The following is a 20,122-nucleotide window of genomic DNA, read 5'->3' on the forward strand; positions in this document are numbered from 1 at the left end:
TTGAAAGAAGTGCAAATAAATCACTGTTTCACCTGGAAGGAGTGTTGTGACCTTCGATGGTGGGACGAGAGGAAGTGATCGGTCAGGTATTGCATCTTTTGCACTTGCATGGGAAGCTGCCGTGGGAAGGGGAGCAGGTCTTGGGGGTGATGGAAGAGTGGACCAGAGTGTCGCAGAGGGATAGTTCCGTCAGAATGCCGAAAGGGGAGGGGAAGATGTGTTTGGTGGTGGCATCGTGCTGGAGGATACAGAAATGACAGAATGATATGTTGAACTAGCAGAGACCCGCAAAACATTTGCGGTCCAATTAGCATATTGCAACAGTACTTGTTTAGATTGTTATCAACTTCTTCATCTATAGAATCAACGCTGATGTCCTCCCTCCCCCTCGCTCCGCCTCCCCCTCCCCCGCCCACCCCCTCACACTCTCCCTCACTCTCACACTCTTTCCCTCACTCTCACACTCTCTCCCTCACTCTCACACTCTCTCCCTCACTCTCACACTCTCTCCCTCACTCTCACACTCTCCCCCTCACTCTCACACTCTCCCCCTCACTCTCTCACCCTCCCCCTCATTCACACCCTCCCCCTCACTCTCACGCCCTCCACCTCACTCTCACGCCCTCCCCCTCACTCTCACGCTTTCCCCCTCACTCTCACGCCCTCCCCCTCACTCTCACGCCCTCCCCCTCACTCTCACGCCCTCCCCCTCACTCTCACGCCCTCCCCCTCACTCTCACGCTTTCCCCCTCACTCTCACACCCTCCCCCTCACTCTCACGCTCTCCCCCCCACTCTCACACTCTTCCCTCCCCCCCCACTCGTTCTCCCTCCCCCCCACTCGTTCTCCCCCCCACTCGTTCTCCCCCCCACTCGCTCTCCCTCCCCCCCCACTAGCTCTCTCTCCCCCCCCCACTCGCTCTCTCTCCCCCCCACTCGCTCTCTCTCCCCCCCACTCGCTCTCTCCCCCCCCCCACTCGCTCTCTCCCCCCCCCACTCGCTCTCCCCGCCCCCCACTCTCTCTCTCTCTCTTCCCCCCCCACTCGCTCTCTCTCCCTCCCCCCACTCGCTCTCCCTCCCCCCCACTCGCTCTCTCTCCCCCCCCCCACTCGCTCTCTCTCCCCCCCCCCACTCGCTCTCTCTCCCCCCCCCCCCCCACTCGCTCTCTCTCCCCCTCCACTCGCTCTCGCTTCCCCCCCCCCCACTCGCTCTCTCTCTCCCCCCACTCGCTCTCTCTTCCCCCCCCCCCACTCGCTCTCTCTCCCCCACCCCCCCACTCGCTCTCTCTCCCCCACCCCCCCACTCGCTCTCTCTCCCCCACCCCCCCACTCGCGCTCTCTCTCTCTCCCCCACCCCCCCCACTCGCTCTCTCTCTCCCCCACCCCCCCACTTGCTCTCTCTCTTTCGCCCCCCCACTCGCTCTCTCTCTCTCTCTTCCCCCCCCCCCCCACTCGCGCTCTCTCTCTCTCTCTCTCTCTCCCCCCCCACTTGCTCACTCTTCCCCCCCCCGCTCTCTCTCTCTTCCCCCCCCCCCCACTCGCTCTCTCTCCCCCACCCCCCCACTCGCTCTCTCTTTCTCTCCACCCCCCACTCGCGCTCTCTCTCTCTCCCCCACCCCCCCACTCGCTCTCTCTCTCCCCCACCCCCCACTTGCTCTCTTTCGCCCCCCCCACTCGCTCTCTCTCCCTCTCTTCCCCCCCCCCCACTCGCGCTCTCTCTCTCTCTCTCTCTCTCTCCCCCCCCCACTTGCTCACTCTTCCCCCCCCACTTGCTTACTCTTCCCCCCCCTGCTCACTCTTTCTCCCCCCCCTCACTCGCTCCCTTTCCCCCCCCGCTCTCTCTCTCTTCCCCCCCCCCCCCTACTCGCTCACTCTTTCCCCCCACCCCCCACTTACTCTCTATCTCTAGCTCTATCGCCCCCCCTGCCCTGATTGGTTGTGAGGCCGGTCAGGCCCTGATCGACAATTGGTCGGTGCAACTCAGTCTGGGCCCCATCCTCAACCCAGTTCAGACAAAAACCAGTCAAAAAGGGACTATTATTATTATAGATGTGGAGGCTGGTGGGGTTATCGTGTTCTGGGAGAGTAAGGCAGAGGTGTGGGAACTGGGGGTGGACGCAGTCAAGGGCTCAGTCAACCTCGGTTGAGGAAAAAGGAAGACATATCAGAAGTACTGGTGTGGAAGGTGGCATCGTCCGAACAGATGCGTGGATACAGAGAAACTGGGAGAATGGAGGAGAATCCTTACCGGTGACGGGTTGGGAGGAATTGTAATCAAGGTTGCTGTGAGAGTTAGTGGGCTTATAATTGATAATGGTTGACACCCTATCCCAAGAAGTAGAGATAGAGAGGTTGAGGAAGAGAGGATTCTGAAATGGCCCAGGGAGGGGTGGAAATTTGAAGCAAAGTTGATTAAATTTTCCAATTCGGGGTAAAAGCAGGAAGTGGCATTAATATAGTCACCAATGTATCAGAAAAAAGAAGTGAGAGAGCAGACCTGTGTAGGACTGGGACAATGTTGCATGTAACCCACGAAAAGGCAGGCGTAGCTAGGATCCATATGAATTCCAATAACAACACCTTTTATTTGGAGGAAATGAGTGGTGCCAAAGGAGAAGTGTTTCACTGTAATAGGTGTAGCGGGATTGGATGTCCATGGTGAAAAGTAGACAGTTAGGGCCAGGAAACTGGAAACTGATAAAGTGGCAGAGGGCATCGGAAGAGTTGAGGATGTAGGTCGGAAAAGACTGGACAAGGGGAGAAAAGAAAGTCGAGATAAGAAAAAAGCAAGTTCCTTGGGGCAAGAGCAGGCTGAAAGGATGGGTCTACCGGGGCAGAGCAGGCTGAAAGGATGGGTCTACCAGGGCAGTCCTGTTTGTGGATCTTGGGAAGGTGGTAGAAACGGGCTGTGTGGAGTTGGGGACTATGAGATTGGAGGCCGTGGGGTGAAGATCTCTGGAGGAGATGACGTTAATGACGGTCTGGGGAATGATGGCTTGATGTTTGGTGGTGAGGTCGTGGTCCAGGGAAGGTAGGAGGAGGTGTCATTCAGCCTTCGCAAGGTCGAAGTATATTCGCCAAAGAACAACAGTGCCACCCTTGTCAGCAGGTTTAATAGCCATGTCAGGGTTGGACCTGAGAGAACTGAAAGTTCAGAGGGAGGTAGGTTAGAGTGAGTAAGGAGAAATTTAGACAGCTGATGTCACGCCGGCAGTTCCCAATGAAAAGAACGAGAATTCGGAAGACGGGAGAAAGGGTCTGCTGTGTAGGAGGAAGGAAGACTCATGGCCAAAGAAGTGGGCTGTCATGGCTCTGACTTAATAAACTTTTAGTTTATGTATACCATAAAAGTTAAATTCTCAGTGTGCACATCGTTGCATGTTAACAAGGAATGTGTTTACCGCTGGAAGCTGCTATGACAGCTGCTATCAAACAAAAATGCAATAATAGTATTCCCATCAACTTCACATTAAATATTGGATTTGTTGGAATGATTTCAAGGCTATAATTTTGTCTTCAGACATGGGTGGTTCCGAACTGTTAAAGTTTTGCTTTGAAGTTTATGATATGTGAACCCTTGATGATTACCACCTGTAATTGCTTCTGGGTATCCGTTTCTCCCAATATAATTTTTTAAAATTCTTAATCCCTATTTTTACAAAAATGAATTTTGACTGAAGTTATATTTATCTAGCATCTTTAATGTAGATAAAACATCCCAGGGTGCGTCACAGAAGTGTAATCAGTGAAAGTCAGCATAGAGCCAAAAAAGAAGATATTTGGAGAGCTAACTAAAGGTTTGGCCAGAGAGCCGAATTCTAAGGAAGGTCTTAAAGGATGAGAGGGAGGTGGAGAGGCAGAAAGGTTTACGGAGGTAATTCCAGAGTGTGCCTGAACGCAAGGCCGTCATTGAGGCAAAGAAAGTAGGAGATGCACAAGTGATCAGAGTTGGAGGAATGCAGTCTTCTCAGAGATGGTTCAGTGGGCAAAACTACCAGAGATGGAGTTCAATACGGGGAAGTGTCAAGCCATCCACTTTGGATCCAAGAAAGACAAATTAGAATATTTTCTTAATGGCGAAAGACAAGGAGCTATGGAGGAGCAAAGCGATTTAGGTATCCATGTACACAGATCACTAAAAACTGGTACAGGTACAGAAAATAATAAAAATTGCTAATATTTAAAGGAAGTTGAAATCCGAAAGTGAAGAAGTGATGCTTCAGTTGTACAAAGCCTTGGTCAGACTCCGTCTCTTAAAAAAATTCATTCTGGGATGTAGGTGTTGCTGGCAAGGCCAGCATTTATTGCCCATCCCTAATTGCTCTTGAGAAGGTGGTGAGCCACCTTCTTGAACCGCTGCAGTCCGTGTGGTGAAGGTGCTCCCACAGTGCTGTTAGGGAGGGAGTTCCAGGATTTTGACCCAGCGACGATGAAGGAACGGTGATATAATTCCAAGTCAGGATGGTACGTAACTTGGAGGGGAACGTGGAGGTGATGTCTGCTGCCCTTGTCCTTCTAGATGATAGAGGTCACGAAGCTGTGGCGAGTTGCTGGAGTGTATCTTATAGAGAAGGAGTGAATGTTTAAGGTGGTGGATGGCGTGCTGATCAAGCTGGCTGTTTTGTCTTGGATTATGTCGAGTCTCTTGAGTGTTGTTGGTGCTGCACTCGTCCAGACAAGTGGAGAGTATTCCATCACACTCATGACTTGTGCCTTGTAGATCGTGGCAAGGCTTTGGGGAATCAGAAGCTGAGACACTCACCGCTGAATACCCAGACTCTGACCTGCTCTTGTTGCCATGGTATTTATGTGGCTGGTCCGGTTAAATTTCTGGTCAGTGGTGACCCCCAGGATGTTGATGGTGGATTCAGCGATGGTAATGCCGTTGAATATCAAGGGGAGGTGGTTCAACTCTCGTCTATTGGAGATGGTCAGTGACTGGCACTTTTGGAGCGCGAATGTTACTTGCCACCTATCAGCCCAAGCCTAGCTGTCGCCCAGGTCTTACTGCATGCGGGCATGGACTGTTTCATTTTCTGAGAAGTTGCGAATTGAACTGAATACTGCAATCATCAGCGAACATCCCCAGTTCTGACCTTATGTTGAAGGAAATGTCATTGATGAAGCAGCTGAAGATGGTTGGGCCGAGGACACTGCCCTGAGGAACTGGGGCTGGGATGATTGACCTCCAACAACTCCTTTGTGCTAGGTCATCATCATAGGCAGTCCCTTGGAATCAAGGAAGACTTTCTTCCGCTCTTAAAATGAGTCCTTAGGTGGCTGAACAGACCAGTACGAGAACCACAATCCCTATCACAGGTGGGACAGACAGTCGTTGAGGGAAGGGGTGGGTGGGACAGGTTTGTCACATGCTCCTTCCGCTGCCTGCGCTTGATTTCTGCACGCTCTCGGCGATGAGACTCGAGGTGCTCAGCGCCCTCCCGGATGCACTTCCTCCACTTAGGGCGGTCTTTGGCCAGGGACTCCTAGGTATCAATGGAGATGTTGCACTTTATCAGGGAGGCTTTGAGGGTATCCTTGTAACGTTTCCTCTGCCCGCCTTTGGCTCGCTTGCCGTGAAGGAGTTCCAAGTAGAGCGCTTACTTTGGGAGTCTCGTGTCTGGCATGTGAACAATGTGACCTGCCCAGCGGAGCTGATCAAGTGTGGTCAGTGCTTCAATGCTGGAGATGTAAGCTAGGTATGACTCCAGCCAGTGGAGAGTTTTCCCCCTGATTCCCATTGCCTTTAATATTACTAGGGCTCCTTTTTGCCACACTCAGTCAAATGTTGCCTTGATGTCAAAGGCAGTCACTCTCGCCTCACCGCTGGAATTCAGCTTTGTCTATGTTTGGACCGAGGCTGTAATGAGGTCTGGAGCCGAGTGGTCCTGGCGGAACCCAAACTGAGCATTCGAGTACTTCCTTCTCTCCACCGAATTCCTGCCCTCACAAAATTCCTCACTATGTTTGCGAATCACTCCGTTTGCAAATCTTCCAGCTCTGTCTCCAAGCTCTGTGCCTCAGGCTCCTTATTTCTGACTAACTTGATTGAATTCTTTGATATGATAACGGAAAAGATTGATCAAGGTAGTGCCGCAGGTGCTGTATAAATGGACCTTTGGAAGGCATTTGACAAAGTGCCAGACAGGAGGCTTATTCAGATGATGGAATTAAAGGGCAAAATTATGGTTACAAAATTGGCTCAGTGAGAGGAAGCAGAGGGTGGTGGTGGCTGGATATTTTTTAGACTGGGAGGTGGTTTGTACTGGTGTTCCCCACGGGTCAGTTTTGATTTCATTAGTCTTTGCAATTTTTATTAACGACCGAGACTCGGGTGTAGGGAGCTGCATTACAAAGTTTGCAGACGATACAAAGCTTGGCAAAGTTGTACATTGTGATGAGGATAGTTGTAGACTTCAGGATGACACGGACAGGATGGTGAAGTGGGCGGCAGCTGGAGTTCAATGTGGACAAGTGTGAAGTGATGCGCTTTGTGAGGTCTAATATGGAAAGACAGTATAGTAGAAATGGCACGATTTTGAAAAGTGTAGATGAGCAGAGAGACCTTGGTGGCCATATATACATATCCTTAAAGGTTGATAAGTTGATTAAAAAAAGCATTTGGGTTACTTGGATTTTTAAATAGAGGAATAGAATATAAAAGCAAAGAGATCAAGTTAGTCAGACACAAGGAGCCTGAGCACATAGCTGGAAGATTTGCAAACGGAGTGATTCTCAAACATAGTGAGGAATTTTGAGAGGCCAGGAATTCGGTGGAGAGAGGGAAGGCAGTGGAGACGTCTGACTGAAAAGGAGGAGTGAAGCCACAGAACTCAAGGGGCCTGAACTTGATGAAAGCTATGGCCCGCCCAAGTGCTGCCAAAAGACCGCCGAGAGACCTGGCGGTACTTTGCCAGGAAGATTCCTCGAAACGATATGCCGGTACCGCCCAGTGGCAAAAGAATCACTGGTTAAGCCTCAGCTGGAGTATTGTGGATAATTCTGGGCACCACACCAGGAAAGATGTAAAGGCCTTAGAAAGAGGAGGTTTATGAGGATGCTACCATGGATGAGGTGAGGTTGGAAAAGTTCTCCTTGGAACAGAGAAGTTAAGAGGTGACCTAATCGAGGTTTTCAGGATAATAGAGTAGATAGAAAAAAATAATTTCTTCTGGCGAATGGGTCAATAACTAGAGGTCAGAGATTAATATATTGGCAAAAGATCTTGAGGGGAGATGAGGAATTTTTTCACTTGGGAGTTTCTGGATCTGGAACTTTCTACCTGAAAGGTTTGACGTATAATGTTGGAAAGTGTGAGGTCATGCACTTTGGCAGAAAAAAATCAAAGAGCAAGTTATTATTTAAATGGAGGAAGATTGCAAAGTGCTACAGTACAGCGGGACCTGGGGGTACTTGTGCATGAAACACAAAAGGATAGTATGCAGGTACAGCAAGTGATCAGGAAGGCCAATGGAATCTTGGTCTTTATTGCAAAGGGGATGGAGTATAAAAGCGGGGATGGAGTATAAAAGCAGGGAAGTTTTGCTTCAGTTATACAGGGTATTGGTGAGGCCACACCTGGAATACTGCGTGCAGTTTTGGTTTCCATATTTACAAAAGGATATACTTGCTTTGGAGGCATTTCAGAGAAGGTTCACTCGGTTGATTCCGGAGATGAGGGGGTTGACCCATGAGGAAAGGTTGAGTAGGTTGAACCTCTACTCATTGGAATTCAGAAGAATGAGAGGTGATCTTATCGAAACGTATAAGATTATGAGGGGGCTTGACAAGGTGGATGCAGAGAGGATGTTTCCACTGATGGGGGAGACTAGAACTAGAGGGCATGATCTTAGAATAAGGGGCCGCCCATTTAAAACAGAGATGAGGAGAGATTTCTTCGCTCAGAGGGTTGTAAATCTGTGGAATTCGCTGCCTCAGAGAGCTGTGGAAGCTGGGACATTGAATAAATTTTAAGACAGAAATAGATAATTTCTTAACTGATAAGGGGTTATGGGGAGCGTGCAGGGAAGTGGAGCTGAGTCCATGATCTTATTGAATGGTGGAGCAGGCTCGAGGGGCCGTTTGGCTTACTCCTGTTCCTATTTCTTATGTTCTTATGTAAAAGGTGGTGGAAGCTGATTCTATAAATAGTTTTAAAAGGGCGTTGGAGTGGTACTTGAGAATGAGGAACTTTCAGGGCAATGGACACACAGTGCGGGTGTGGGACTACGCACGACTGCTCATTCAAAGAACCAGAACAGGCATAACAGGCCAAATGGCCCCCTCCTGTGCTGCAAGTTTCTACGATTCCATGAATTAGTCTGTCTACGTCCCCTCTACAAAACATATTGTAGCTCCTAACTTTGTGTCACCTGCAAACGTGGATATAGAACTCTCTATTCCTTTGTGCAAGTCATTAATATATATGGTTAAAAACCCAAGGCCTCAGTCTACATCCCCGGGGACCAGCACTCGTCACATCCCATCAATCAGCGAACGTTCCCTTTATCCCTACTCTCTCCCCTACCTCCCAACCCATCTCACAAGGTTGTCTCCAATTTCGTGCTTATTATTTTTGCTAAGAATCTCTTGTATGGAACCTTATCAGATGCCTTGTTCATATCGACAACAACCAAAGGCACTCCCCTATCTACCATGCTAGTGACCTCCTCAAAAAATTCAACTAGATCAGTCAAACATGGCCTACCCATCACACATCCATACTGTCTCTCTTTGATCAACTCGTACTTCTTCAAGTCCCTGATAGATTCCAGTAACTTTCTTACAACTGATTTTAAACTGACATGTTTGTAGTTACCTGGTTTCTCCCTCCCTCACTTCTTAAGTAATGGTGACATTCACAATTTTCCAATCCATAGGCACAATTCCTGAATCTAGAGAGCTTTGAACATTTATAACCAACACATCTGATATCCTCCCCTGTTTCTTTTTATACCTTGGAGTGGAAGCCATCAGGTCCTGAAGATTTGTCTATCTTAAGTTCCATTTATTTTCTCCATTACCATTTTTTAAACTTGTGCTAAAGCCATTAAGTTCCTCCCCTTGACTTATTTGTAGGTTCTCTTTACACCAGTGGTATTTTGTACTCTTTCTCCACTGTGAAAATGGATACAAAGTACTAACTTAACAAGTCTGCCATTTCCTTATTGTCTATCACAGTCTTGCCTGCATCTGTCTTTAATGAGCCCATATTACCCTTTACCACTCTCTTTCTCTCAACATATTTATAAAATGTTTGTTATTAGCTTTGATAACGCTTGCAAGCTTTTTTTTTCATATTCCCTTTTTGGTGCAAGAAATAAGCAGTTTTAGATGAGCTGAATTTTATAGAAGGTGGAAAATGGGAGGCCAGCCAGGTGACCAAGGCATGGATGAGGGATTCAGCAGAAGGGCGGAGGGTTGGGGGCACTGTTAGGGAGGTGGAAGTAGGCGGGATTTTTGATGGAGTAGATATGGGGACGCAAATCTGATTTATCCTGAGTAGCTGGGGATAGAGATGAAATCATTGAGGACGGTATTGAGAGAGTGGCGGGGCCTCTTGCGATATTAGCAAGAATGATACTGAAGCTGACATCAGGGATATGTTGTTATTCACTTGTAGCCTGGCACTCTTTGCTAACAGTATACTTTGTAGTGATGGATGTGATTGGATCTTGAATTCTAATGATTAACTCTATTAGACGTGGACTGACCATTGTGTTACTTCAGCATTTTTTTCTTTTTATTTCATGATAAGCTCATTGTTGCGTCAGTCATTTCCACTAGATTAGACTTGTGGTGGACTAATTATTTAAAATGTATTCTTTAAGGTGATGTTATGATGAATATTTAAAAGCTACCAATTTTAGTTTTAATATGGTAAAGAACATACGAACAATGACAGACAGGTAAAGACCATCTGGCCAATCGAGTCTGTCCCACACAATTGCGATACCTTGTGTATCACAACATATACACTCCACCCCACCCCAAACCATGTGATCTCCCAGGAGAGGCCAAAAAACCAGATTAGCAACCCAGGCCAACTTAGGGGAAAAAATCTGGGAAATTCCTCTCCAACCGATCTAGGCGATCAAAACCATTCCAGGAGATCACTCTGGACATTAAATTCCCTGCAGTACCGACCTTGTGTAAGAGTTAATCTTCGCCGCAGCCAGAAACAAATCCAGCTTTTGATTGAAGGAATTCTGCATCCACCACATGAAACGGCAGCTTGTTCCAGAGATCCACTATTCTCTGAAATGAACCATCTCCTGACATCTAACCTAGATCTAGTCTTATACAACTTAACTTTGTGCCTAACCTATTTAATTGAAAAAAACTGTCAGCTGGATCATTGTCTATTCCCTTCATTATCTTATAAACCTCAATCATATCCCCCCAAAGTCTACGCTGCTCTAAGAGTCCCAACTCTTTTAACCTATCTTGATAACTAAGATGCTTTAGTCTTGGAATTAGTCTAGTGGCCCTCTTCTGCACCCTTTTCAGAACCTCACTATCACCCACCATGTGAGGAGACCAAAATTGGACCCAGTATTCCAAGTGCGGCCTGACTAAGGTCTTGTACAAGGACAAAACAGTACGTCTCGTCTTATACTCAATTGTCCTATGGATATACCCTAACACCCTATTTACTCTAGCTATCGCTGCACGGCATTGCTCGTGTACCTTTAAGGACGTATGCACTAGAATGCCCAAATCTCTTTCTATCTCCACCATCTTTCATCATGCCTTTCCCTGGAGGGTGGATGAATGTTGAGCATTTGCCCGGCCCACATGCATAACCCTGCACTTATCTAAGTTAGACATCATTTTCCAGTCATGAGCCCAGTCTCCCAACACATTAAAATCTGCCTGAAACAGAGGAGCATCTTCTACAGTTCTCGCACTTGCACATATCTTGGTATCATCTGCAAATTTGCAAATCCAGATCATTAATAAAAATAGTAAAAAGCAATGGTCCCGACACTGATCCCTGCGGGACACCACGGGTGACCGGTCTCCAAACAGATCCAAATCCATTTATAACTGCTCTTTGCCTGCGTCCTGCCAGCCAGTTCTGAATCCAACTCAATATATTTCCACTAATACCAGAGGCTCCGATCTTATAGAGAAGCATCTTATGTGGTACTTTGTCAAAAGCTTTTTGGAAATTTAAGTAGACAGTGTCAACTGAGCTTCCCTCATCCATCAACTTTGTAACTTCTTCAAAAAAATACAATTGGATTTGAGACATGACCTTTTTTATGAAGCCATGTTGGGTGTCCCGAATATGTCCCTCCCTATCCAAGTATTCACATATTGCATCCCTTATGATTCCCTATTACCAATGTTAAACTGATGGGCCTATAGTTACCTGGGACTACATTAGCCTCCTTCCAATCTGTAGGAACCATTCCAGAATGTAGTGAGCTGTTAAACGTACAGGCCAGGGGCTCGCACAGCACCTGTCCCATCTCCTGGAGGACCCTTGGGTGGATATCAACCGGCCCGGCTGCTCTGTCTATGTTCAAGTTCTTAATTCTTTCCAAAACAATATGTTTACCAATGTTAATGTTACTGATAGTAAAACTAGTATTATTACATTCTAATATTCGAGCATCATCTTCACGGGTGATTACTGATGCAAAGTACTCATTTAATATTTGCGCCATACTCAGTGAGCCATTTATAACCTGTCCTTGCACTCCCTTCAGTGGCCCAATACAGTCTTTGATAGTTCTCTGACTGACTCTTCACAACTAAAAAAGCTCTTCCCATGATTGCCACAGTTATCTACAATCCTTTTTTCCATTCGTCTTTTTGCTCATCTAATAACAGCCTAAATTTTATTTCGTTGAAAATCCCTATCGGCAAGAGTGATGGTACGGATGCTACAGTTCACCCTGGTCTCCTGAGGTTAGGGATGGGAAAATTCCAAATAAATAGATTTCACAGAATATTCACACTCTACCCACATTGGAACACTGCTTGGAATTGATCTCTGGTCTATACTGAGTTAACTGACCTCAGTTGGGCAACCAGTAAGGGTTATGCAGCTGGCCTCCAGATCCCTGGGCCAGGGAGGAGAAGGCAAGAATGGCCAGGGTTCCCACTTCTAGTACCTGTCCAATAATTCCTGCTAGAAACGTGTGTGCGGACCTCACTTGTGGACAGGATTAGACTTGGCTCTGATGGCCCCACCTCCCCCTTTGTTGAATAGCCTGTTGAGATTCCATATCCAGGTTCATGCATGAATAACAATAATTAGGGTGAGGTACCAAGGGGCACGATTTCCCAATGAACTGTACAGCAACAAGAAATCAGCTGCTTCAGGAGAAGAGGAATGTGTGAACTTTAACCTAAAAAGAACGGGTGGGAAGTTAAAATGTAAAAAAATCTGAATCCCGACCTGAGCCAGCCTGCAACCTACCCACTTCTGGTTGTAATGGAGGCGGGTGGTCTATTTAAATATTATAATGAGGCTGGAAGCCTCTATTCGAACCTCCATTTTGAATTTAACTTTAGCTGGTCGGGTTTTTTGAGCCTTGTGAAACCCTCCAGCTAAAGCAAGGCAAAGACTGCTGGATCCTGGAGGTAAGTGCCTTTACACTTAACTCCTAGATCCAGCGTCCCTACATAACTCACCCCTGCGATCGGAGACCCCACCCCCAACGAGGCCTCCAATTTCCCATCTCCCCCAGGTCTCTGATCGTCCCATGAGACCTCCTCCTTGCCCCCCTCCCCCTCCGTTAAATTCGTCAGGGCCTGTGGAAAACCGTTCTAGGTTTCCTGACCACATTGGAATCTCCGCCCGCCACCCCCCCAAGCTACCAACAAGGAAAAATGTTTTTAAATGATGAATTAGTTCAAGGTGCGGTTGCATGTTGACATCATGCCAACCAAATTGAGCACATTTGGAAATAGGTTATATATTGGTTTAGAAATGTTCAGACCAAATGTGTATTTCATTTTAACCCCTCTCCAGTAGAAAGGGTAAGGAACTTCGTCCCATCTGACTTCCCACCTCAGTAAATTAAAAGCATACTTAGGATGGTGTATGCACATAATATATTGGAGTGCCAATACCCTCTGCCATTGGATAAATGGGATGCTGGTTTGAATCCCAGTGATGCTGAGTTCGGTAGTGTTATCATGGGGACTCACAAGCAAGGAAAATAAATCAGAACTTGTTGCTTTCCAGCCATTTACTGGAATGCCATTGGAGGAAGATTGGGAACAAGCTGAAAATTGGGAATAAATGAAATTCTTCTGAAGAGCATCTTCGGCTTGATTTCTCCTTCAGTCTTCGTTTATCCACTAGCAAGGCCTCCTTTTAATTTTTTCCATTTCTTTGGGTGGGGGAGGGACAAACTACAACACTTATGATATTTTCTTTCAAGTCTACTTTCAAAGAACCTTAATCATTTCAGTTACTATAAATACAAGTGAGGAATTGGACAGAATTTGTACATTTTAATAAGTTTATACAAACCTGTTTGTAGACATGTAACACAATTAAGACATCTCAATTGATGAATTACAAGCACAGAAACAGGCCATTCGGCCCAACTGGTCTATGCCACATGAGCCTAACAAAACCACTTTGATGTTGGATTTTAATTGCAGTTCAATTGACAGTTAATTTAAGGGAGGGGTGATTAGCAACACAGCTAAAAATAGAGCAGGGATAGGCCATTCAGTAGTTAGAGGGGCTGACGTGATCTTTTGTAGTCCAGACTGACCGTCCCTGAAGCTTTGTAATCTTCCAGGTGCTAGCGTAAGGGATGTAGTCCACAGACTGGCAAAGATTGTGCAAGGGGAGAGAGAGCAACCAGTCATCATGGTCCATGTGGGACCCAATGATGTAGTTAGGGAAAGGCCTGAAGTCCTGCAAAATGTATTTAGGAAATTAGGAAATTAGGAAAGAAGTTTAGGAGCAGGACTTCACAGGTGGTAATCTCAGGATTACTTTACCAGCCATGCACTGGAACAGGGCAAAGGACAGGATTAGGGAACTCACTGCCTGGCCAAAGAAGTGGTATCAGGAAGATGATTCCACTTTGTTGCACACTGGCACCGGTTCCGGGACCAAAGGGAGCTATTCCTCAAGGATGGACTACACCTGAACAGGGAAAATGCCAATATACTGGGAAAATGGTTAAATAGAAAGTGATAAGGCATTTAAAGTAAAGGGGGTGGGGCTGGGACACCTTCTGGATCATCTCCACGTTAGCTGTGCTTCCACCAAATGAATTATATATTCTAGCACATAGCCAAGGCGCATCTTGTGATCTCGAGCTGCTTTATTAGCATTTGTGTAAGAAACTTGCTTCGCTGACAGTAACTGCTTTCAAGAATATGTATTAGGAAGCTTATAGCCATTTTGTTTTAGTTTAAAAGGGCCCAAGTTTCGGGCCGCGCCTAAAACGGCGCAGCCCGGACCTGGACAGCCGTTTTTCGTGCCAGAAAGTGCGCCAAAAAAAAACTTATCTATTCTCCGGCTCCCTGCAGGTCCTCTGGAGCTGGGCGCGGCGCAGCACGAGCTGTAGGGGGCGGAGCCAGGTCCCTGCGCTGAAAACAGTGCCGGGACCTCTGCACATGCGCGCTACAGTGGCCGCGCATGTGCAGCAGCTCCAGGCGCCCAAAACTGTGGGAGGGGCCCGAAGCACGTAGCCCCTAGCCCTGGCCGAATGGCCTCACTGGGGCTGCGTGAATAAGGCTCCTCACAACCTACCCGACCCGACCTCCGCGACCCCCCCTTCCAAGACCCGACGCCACCTATCTGTAAATCCAGCCCGAGGTCTTGGGCCCGGCCATTCAGCCTCCTTCTCTCCCTTCCACCCCCCCCCCCCTACTCCTTCCTTCCCTCCATCCCTCCTCTCTCTCCTTCCCTCCATCCCTCCTCTCTCTCCTTCCCTCCCTCCCTCCCCTTCCCTCCCTCCCTCCCCTCCCTCCCCTCCCTCCCCCCCTCCTCTCTCTCCTTCCCTCCCTCCCTCCTCTCTCTCCTTCCCTCCCTCCCTCCTCTCTCTCTCTTCTTCCCTCCCTCCCTCCCTCCTCTCTCTCCCTCCCTCCTCTCTCTCCTTCCCTCCCTCCCTCCCTCCTCTCTCTCCTTCCCTCCCTCCCTCCCTCCTCTCTCTCCTTCCCTCCCTCCCTCCCTCCTCTCTCTCCTTCCCTCCCTCCCTCCCTCCTCTCTCTCCTTCCCTCCCTCCCTCCCTCCCTCCCTCCCTCCTCTCTCTCCTTCCCTCCCTCCCTCCTCTCTCTCTCCTTCCCACTCTCCCTCCCTCCTCTCTCTCTCCTTCCCTCCCTCCCTCCCTTCCCTCCCTCCCTCCCTTCCCTCCCTCCCTCCCTTCCCTCCCTCCCTCCCTCCCTCCCTCCCCTCCTCCCTCCCTCCCTCCTCTCTCTCCTTCCCTCCCTCCCTCCCACCTCTCTCTCCTTCCCTCCCTCCCTCCCTCCTCTCTCTCCTTCCCTCCCTCCCTCCCTCCTCTCTCTCCTTCCCTCCATCCCTCCCTCCTCTCTCTCCTTCCCTCCCTCCCTCCCTCCTCTCTCTCCTTCCCTCCCTCCCTCCCTCCTCTCTCTCCTTCCCTCCCTCCCTCCCTCCTCTCTCTCCTTCCCTCCCTCCCTCCCTCCTCTCTCTCCTTCCCTCCCTCCCTCCCTCCTCTCTCTCCTTCCCTCCCTCCCTCCCTCCTCTCTCTCCTTCCCTCCCTCCCTCCTCTCTCTCCTTCCCTCCCTCCCTCCTCTCTCTCCTTCCCTCCCTCCTCTCTCTCTCCTTCCCTCCCTCTCTCCTCTCTCTCCTTCCCTCCCTCCCTCCCTCCTCTCTCTCCTTCCCTCCCTCCCTCCTCTCTCTCCTTCCCTCCCTCCCTCCTCTCTCTCCTTCCCTCCCTCCCTCCTCTCTCTCCTTCCCTCCCTCCCTCCCTCCTCTCTCTCCTTCCCTCCCTCCTCTCTCTCTCTCCTTCCCTCCCTCCCTCCCCTCTCCTTCCCTCCCTCTCTCCCTCTCTCCCTCTCTCCCTCTCTCCGCCCCTCCTCTCTCCTTCTCTCCGCCCCTCCTCTCTCCTTCCTCCCTCCCTCCGCCCCTCCTCTCTCTCCGCCCCTCCCTCCCTCCTCTCTCTCCTTGCCCCTCTTTCCCTCCTCTCTCTCCTTGCCCCTCCCTCCCTCCTCTCTCTCCTTGCCCCTCCCTCCCTCCTCTCTCTCCTTGCCCCTCCTCTCCTCCTCTCTCTCCTTGCCCCTCCTCTCCTCCTCCCACCCCTCCTCCTCCCCCCACCCCTCCTCCTCCCCCCACCCCTCCTCCTCCCCCCACCCCTCCTCCTCCCCCCACCCCTCCTCCTCCACCCCCCACTCTACCTCCACCCACTCCCCTCCCCCCTTCCTTCTCCCCCCCACCCCCTTCATTCTCCCCCCACCCTCTTCCTTCTCCCCCCCACCCCCTTCCTTCTCCCCCGCACCCCCTTCCTTCTCCCCCCCACCCCCTTCCTTCTCCCCCCCCACCCCCTTCCTTCTCCCCCCACCCCCTTCCTTCTCCCCCTCCCACCCCCTTCCTTCTCCCCCCCCCACCCCCTTCCTTCTCCCCCGCACCCCCTTCCTTCTCCCCCCCCCCACCCCCTTCCTTCTCCCCCCCCCACCCCCTTCCTTCTCCCCCCCCCACCCCCTTCCTTCTCCCCCCCCCACCCCCTTCCTTCTCCCCCCCCACCCCCTTCCTTCTCCCCCCCACCCCCTTCCTTCTCCCCCCACCCCTTCCTTCTCCCCCCCCCCCACCCCCTTCCTTCTCCCCCCCCACCCCCTTCCTTCTCCCCCCCCCACCCCCTTACTTCTCCCCCCCCACCCCCTTCGGTCGGCCTCCTGAGCTGCTGCTCCCTTGGCGCCCGAGGATGATTGTGCAACGCCACTTTTAGCGCTGCGCTGCTCATCTTTTGGGCAGCAAAACTGAATTTTGCACAGTTTGAGGTGGCGCCTACCGACTGCCATTAAAATCAGCGCTCAGCCGGTGTAACCACCACAAACAGTCGGACTGAATTTCAACCCCACTGTCTTTCCAAACTTGGATTGTGTCTGCAGAGAACATTTTGAAACGTATAACGCTAGAGTGAAGTCCTGGTTATGGGAGCAATTTGAGGTAATGAAATAAGAGTATCGTGCAAGAAGTTTACTGGCATGGCTGTAAAGTACTGGTTCGTGAAATTGTTCCTACATGCTAAATAAGCCTAGTAACCTCACTGGTGAATAATAATTTGTGATATAAGGAAAACACTGCTGACATTTTTATTGGATTTTTTCAGCCAAAGCTTCTCAATCAAGTTGTGGAATGCCTGGAGGCAATAGATTTTGTCACCAACACACTTTCCAAGGGAGATGCCAAGTTCATGGTAAGTGCCACTGACTATTCCTGCAGACCTTGAAATTAGGAATGATAATAACAGACAACCCCTTGTGGCCTTCATCTAAAATTCTCTTCTGTATTTAGCAGTGGTGTTAACGTGTTTAAAATACATGGGTTGATGTCACTGCTAAAATAGTGGCGGGATGGATTTCGGATGAATGCTTTCAACATTCATAGGCTCATACCTGTAACATAATTTTGGGGTCATTGCCTTTTTGAACATGTGGAACATTGCTTTTATTCACAGTAACGGGACAGGGAGGAAGGTCTCGCAAATCTTCAGAATATGTTACCAGCAGCAATATGTGTGCAATAAAATGTCTTGTAGCATGGTACACTATTGTTTTGCACTCAATTTGCCTAAAATTAGGTAATTATGTAAGCTATGAAATGACAGGCATTTTTTCAAAACCTTTCAAATAATAGTTTTTTTATTTTCCCACTCAAATTTCTTACCTCTTGTGAAGTTGCTGACCTTGCTTGCAATTCTTTTGTTGTGAATAAAATAAAACATTAAATCAAGTGACCCAAATTAGATTTTTTTTGTCCTGGAGTTGAACCCACAACCTTCTGATTGTGGAGCCGGGAGTGCTACCCACTGAGCCTGCAGTCCGGTTCCACAGGCACCAGCGACTGTCCAATATCTTACCAATTTTCCATGTCAGAGTCTAGGCAGTGAGTATTGGCTTGCTGTCGGATTGGAGCACTTCACGACTGATCCTGATCTCTTTCCCGGTCCACACACAGGAGGGTGCTTGGATAGTGATCAGGAGCAAGAACCCTGACTGAGTTGTGAGAGTGGCTGCAGTCAATCTTCTGCGTCAACCCTAAGTTTCTTTTTGAGTAACAAAATAAAACAAAATAGAATATTTATTGTTTTCAGCTTTTTTAATTTTAGGTGCTGAGGACTTGCCTTAATGGGGTGCAGGAGGAGGAATACGGTGATATTCTCCAATTAAATGTTTTTTGGCTGATGCTAATACCTGGTTTTAAGATCTGCACTAACTTTCGGGATCCTTCCCAATGGCCAAAAGCCATATAGCCCTTACCTTGACTACTGAAGTTGCATAATTTTCAGTATTATAAAACTTGCTCCACATTCAGCAAAAAAGGCCCTTGTGAATGTCAAGCTTGCTGGAAGACAATCATCATCATCATAGGCAGTCCCTCGAGGTGAGGATGACTTGCTTCCACGCCAAAAAGGAATGAGTTCACAGGTGTTTCAATGAAGGACCCAATATTCCAGGTCCCGAACTGCATTGTGAAGGGTGGAAGGTGCCTGTGCATAGATTTTTTTAACGTTTGATGGCAGTTGCACACCAGCCACCACACGGGCTTGACAGAGCTAGGTCTTGGTCCAGTGGCAAGGATTATCCAAGACGACTGGAGACCAGCTCTGCTGCACGGACCTAGTGTGCACACATATCGCAGTGTGGGCTGGGCCCGTGCTGCCCCTGGGCCCTCGCCTCTTCTGGGCCGCAGACTCGCGCCTCTCCTGGGCCCCGGTCACTTCCTTCTACAAACTCTTGCCGCTTCTTCGCCCCTCCTGCTGTGCCTGCCCGCACTGCAATCTGCACCTGACTTCGTAGCCGTCACCCTCCTGCAGTGGTATGCCACCGCGCGCTGCTCCCTCTGATGGCCCCGGCCTGCTGATGGTCTTGCAGGCCGGAACTGCACCGATTTCCGGGCAGGACCGCTGCACGCTGCTCCCTCTAATGCAGCCTTTCAATCACAGTAAATCGCAGACGAGGATAGCATTAGGTATGAAAGTTCAACTTAATGACAATGTACAAACTCCCTTGGAAAGTTTTACATAGTATGTATTGAATTGTGTCTAAGTACTCGGGTAGATATTGAAGCAGCATCTTCTCTATATTGTTATCAAATTGTCACTGCAGCGCCACTACTCCGTCCAATTACTTGTCTGGTCTATATATTATAGATTTTCTTCTCGATGGATACTTGTGATATTAAATCAATCTAATCTTATCTGTTCAGATACCTGGTAATCAAGAAAATAATCATTAGGTGCATACCTGCATGATGGCAGTTTATCAAATTATTGTTCGATCAAGAAAAAAAAATCAACATCAGGATTGTTGCTTTTCTGCATCTTTAGGTGTGACTTTGTGTGTCGTCATTTTTAAAGTATTAATTCAGAAAACGATTGCAGTCTTCTCGAGTATTCACAGGAAACATACTCACTTCTTCAACTTATTGTTCAAAAATGATTTCCATGTTTTTCTCATCAGTCCCCCCATCCGCCCCCTCTCTTCCTCCCAAAGGTATTCGCCTTGATGGGGTACAGTTATGCTGATGCTGGTCACCCTCTCATACCATACCAGTGCCCATTATTTGAGAGTGACGCTTGAAAGCGTGTGTCATGGGCAAACCATTCAATTGTGGGGGCATCCGGATGAGACCATTCCGCTCCTGACCTGACACCCACATGTACGCACTTCCAGCATGGGTCACTGAATAGCAATCAGCTTTGGGAAGCTCAGTCAATGTTTTTTCCTCTACCAAACCCAGAGGTGCTGAGGTTAATTGTAGTGTCCACATGCAACTTTGGACCTTTCTGGTCTGTATGGTTCAGTGATTTGCTGAATAAACTTGCTGAGCTATACAAAAGGCTTTCATTCAAAACGCTTTACAGCTAATGAAGTACTTTTGGAGTGTAATCGCTTGTAATGGAGGGCGAGCTAGCCAAGTCCACATGTGATAACTGCCTCCTGATTGGAGCAGTAGAG

General features: G+C 48.8%; 1 protein-coding gene across 1 annotated transcript in view; it reads left to right on the forward strand.

The window, feature by feature from the left end:
• The window catches only part of polb (polymerase (DNA directed), beta), a 203,014-nt gene that overhangs the window by 62,393 nt on the left and 120,499 nt on the right, over window positions 1–20,122 (forward strand). The window contains exon 11 of the mRNA XM_070866249.1: window positions 17,272–17,358. Coding sequence (XP_070722350.1) covers window positions 17,272–17,358 — 87 coding nt within the window. The remainder of the gene's footprint in view (window positions 1–17,271; window positions 17,359–20,122) is intronic.

This window comes from Pristiophorus japonicus, chromosome 22, assembly GCF_044704955.1.
Source record: "Pristiophorus japonicus isolate sPriJap1 chromosome 22, sPriJap1.hap1, whole genome shotgun sequence".
NCBI lineage: Eukaryota > Metazoa > Chordata > Chondrichthyes > Pristiophoridae > Pristiophorus > Pristiophorus japonicus.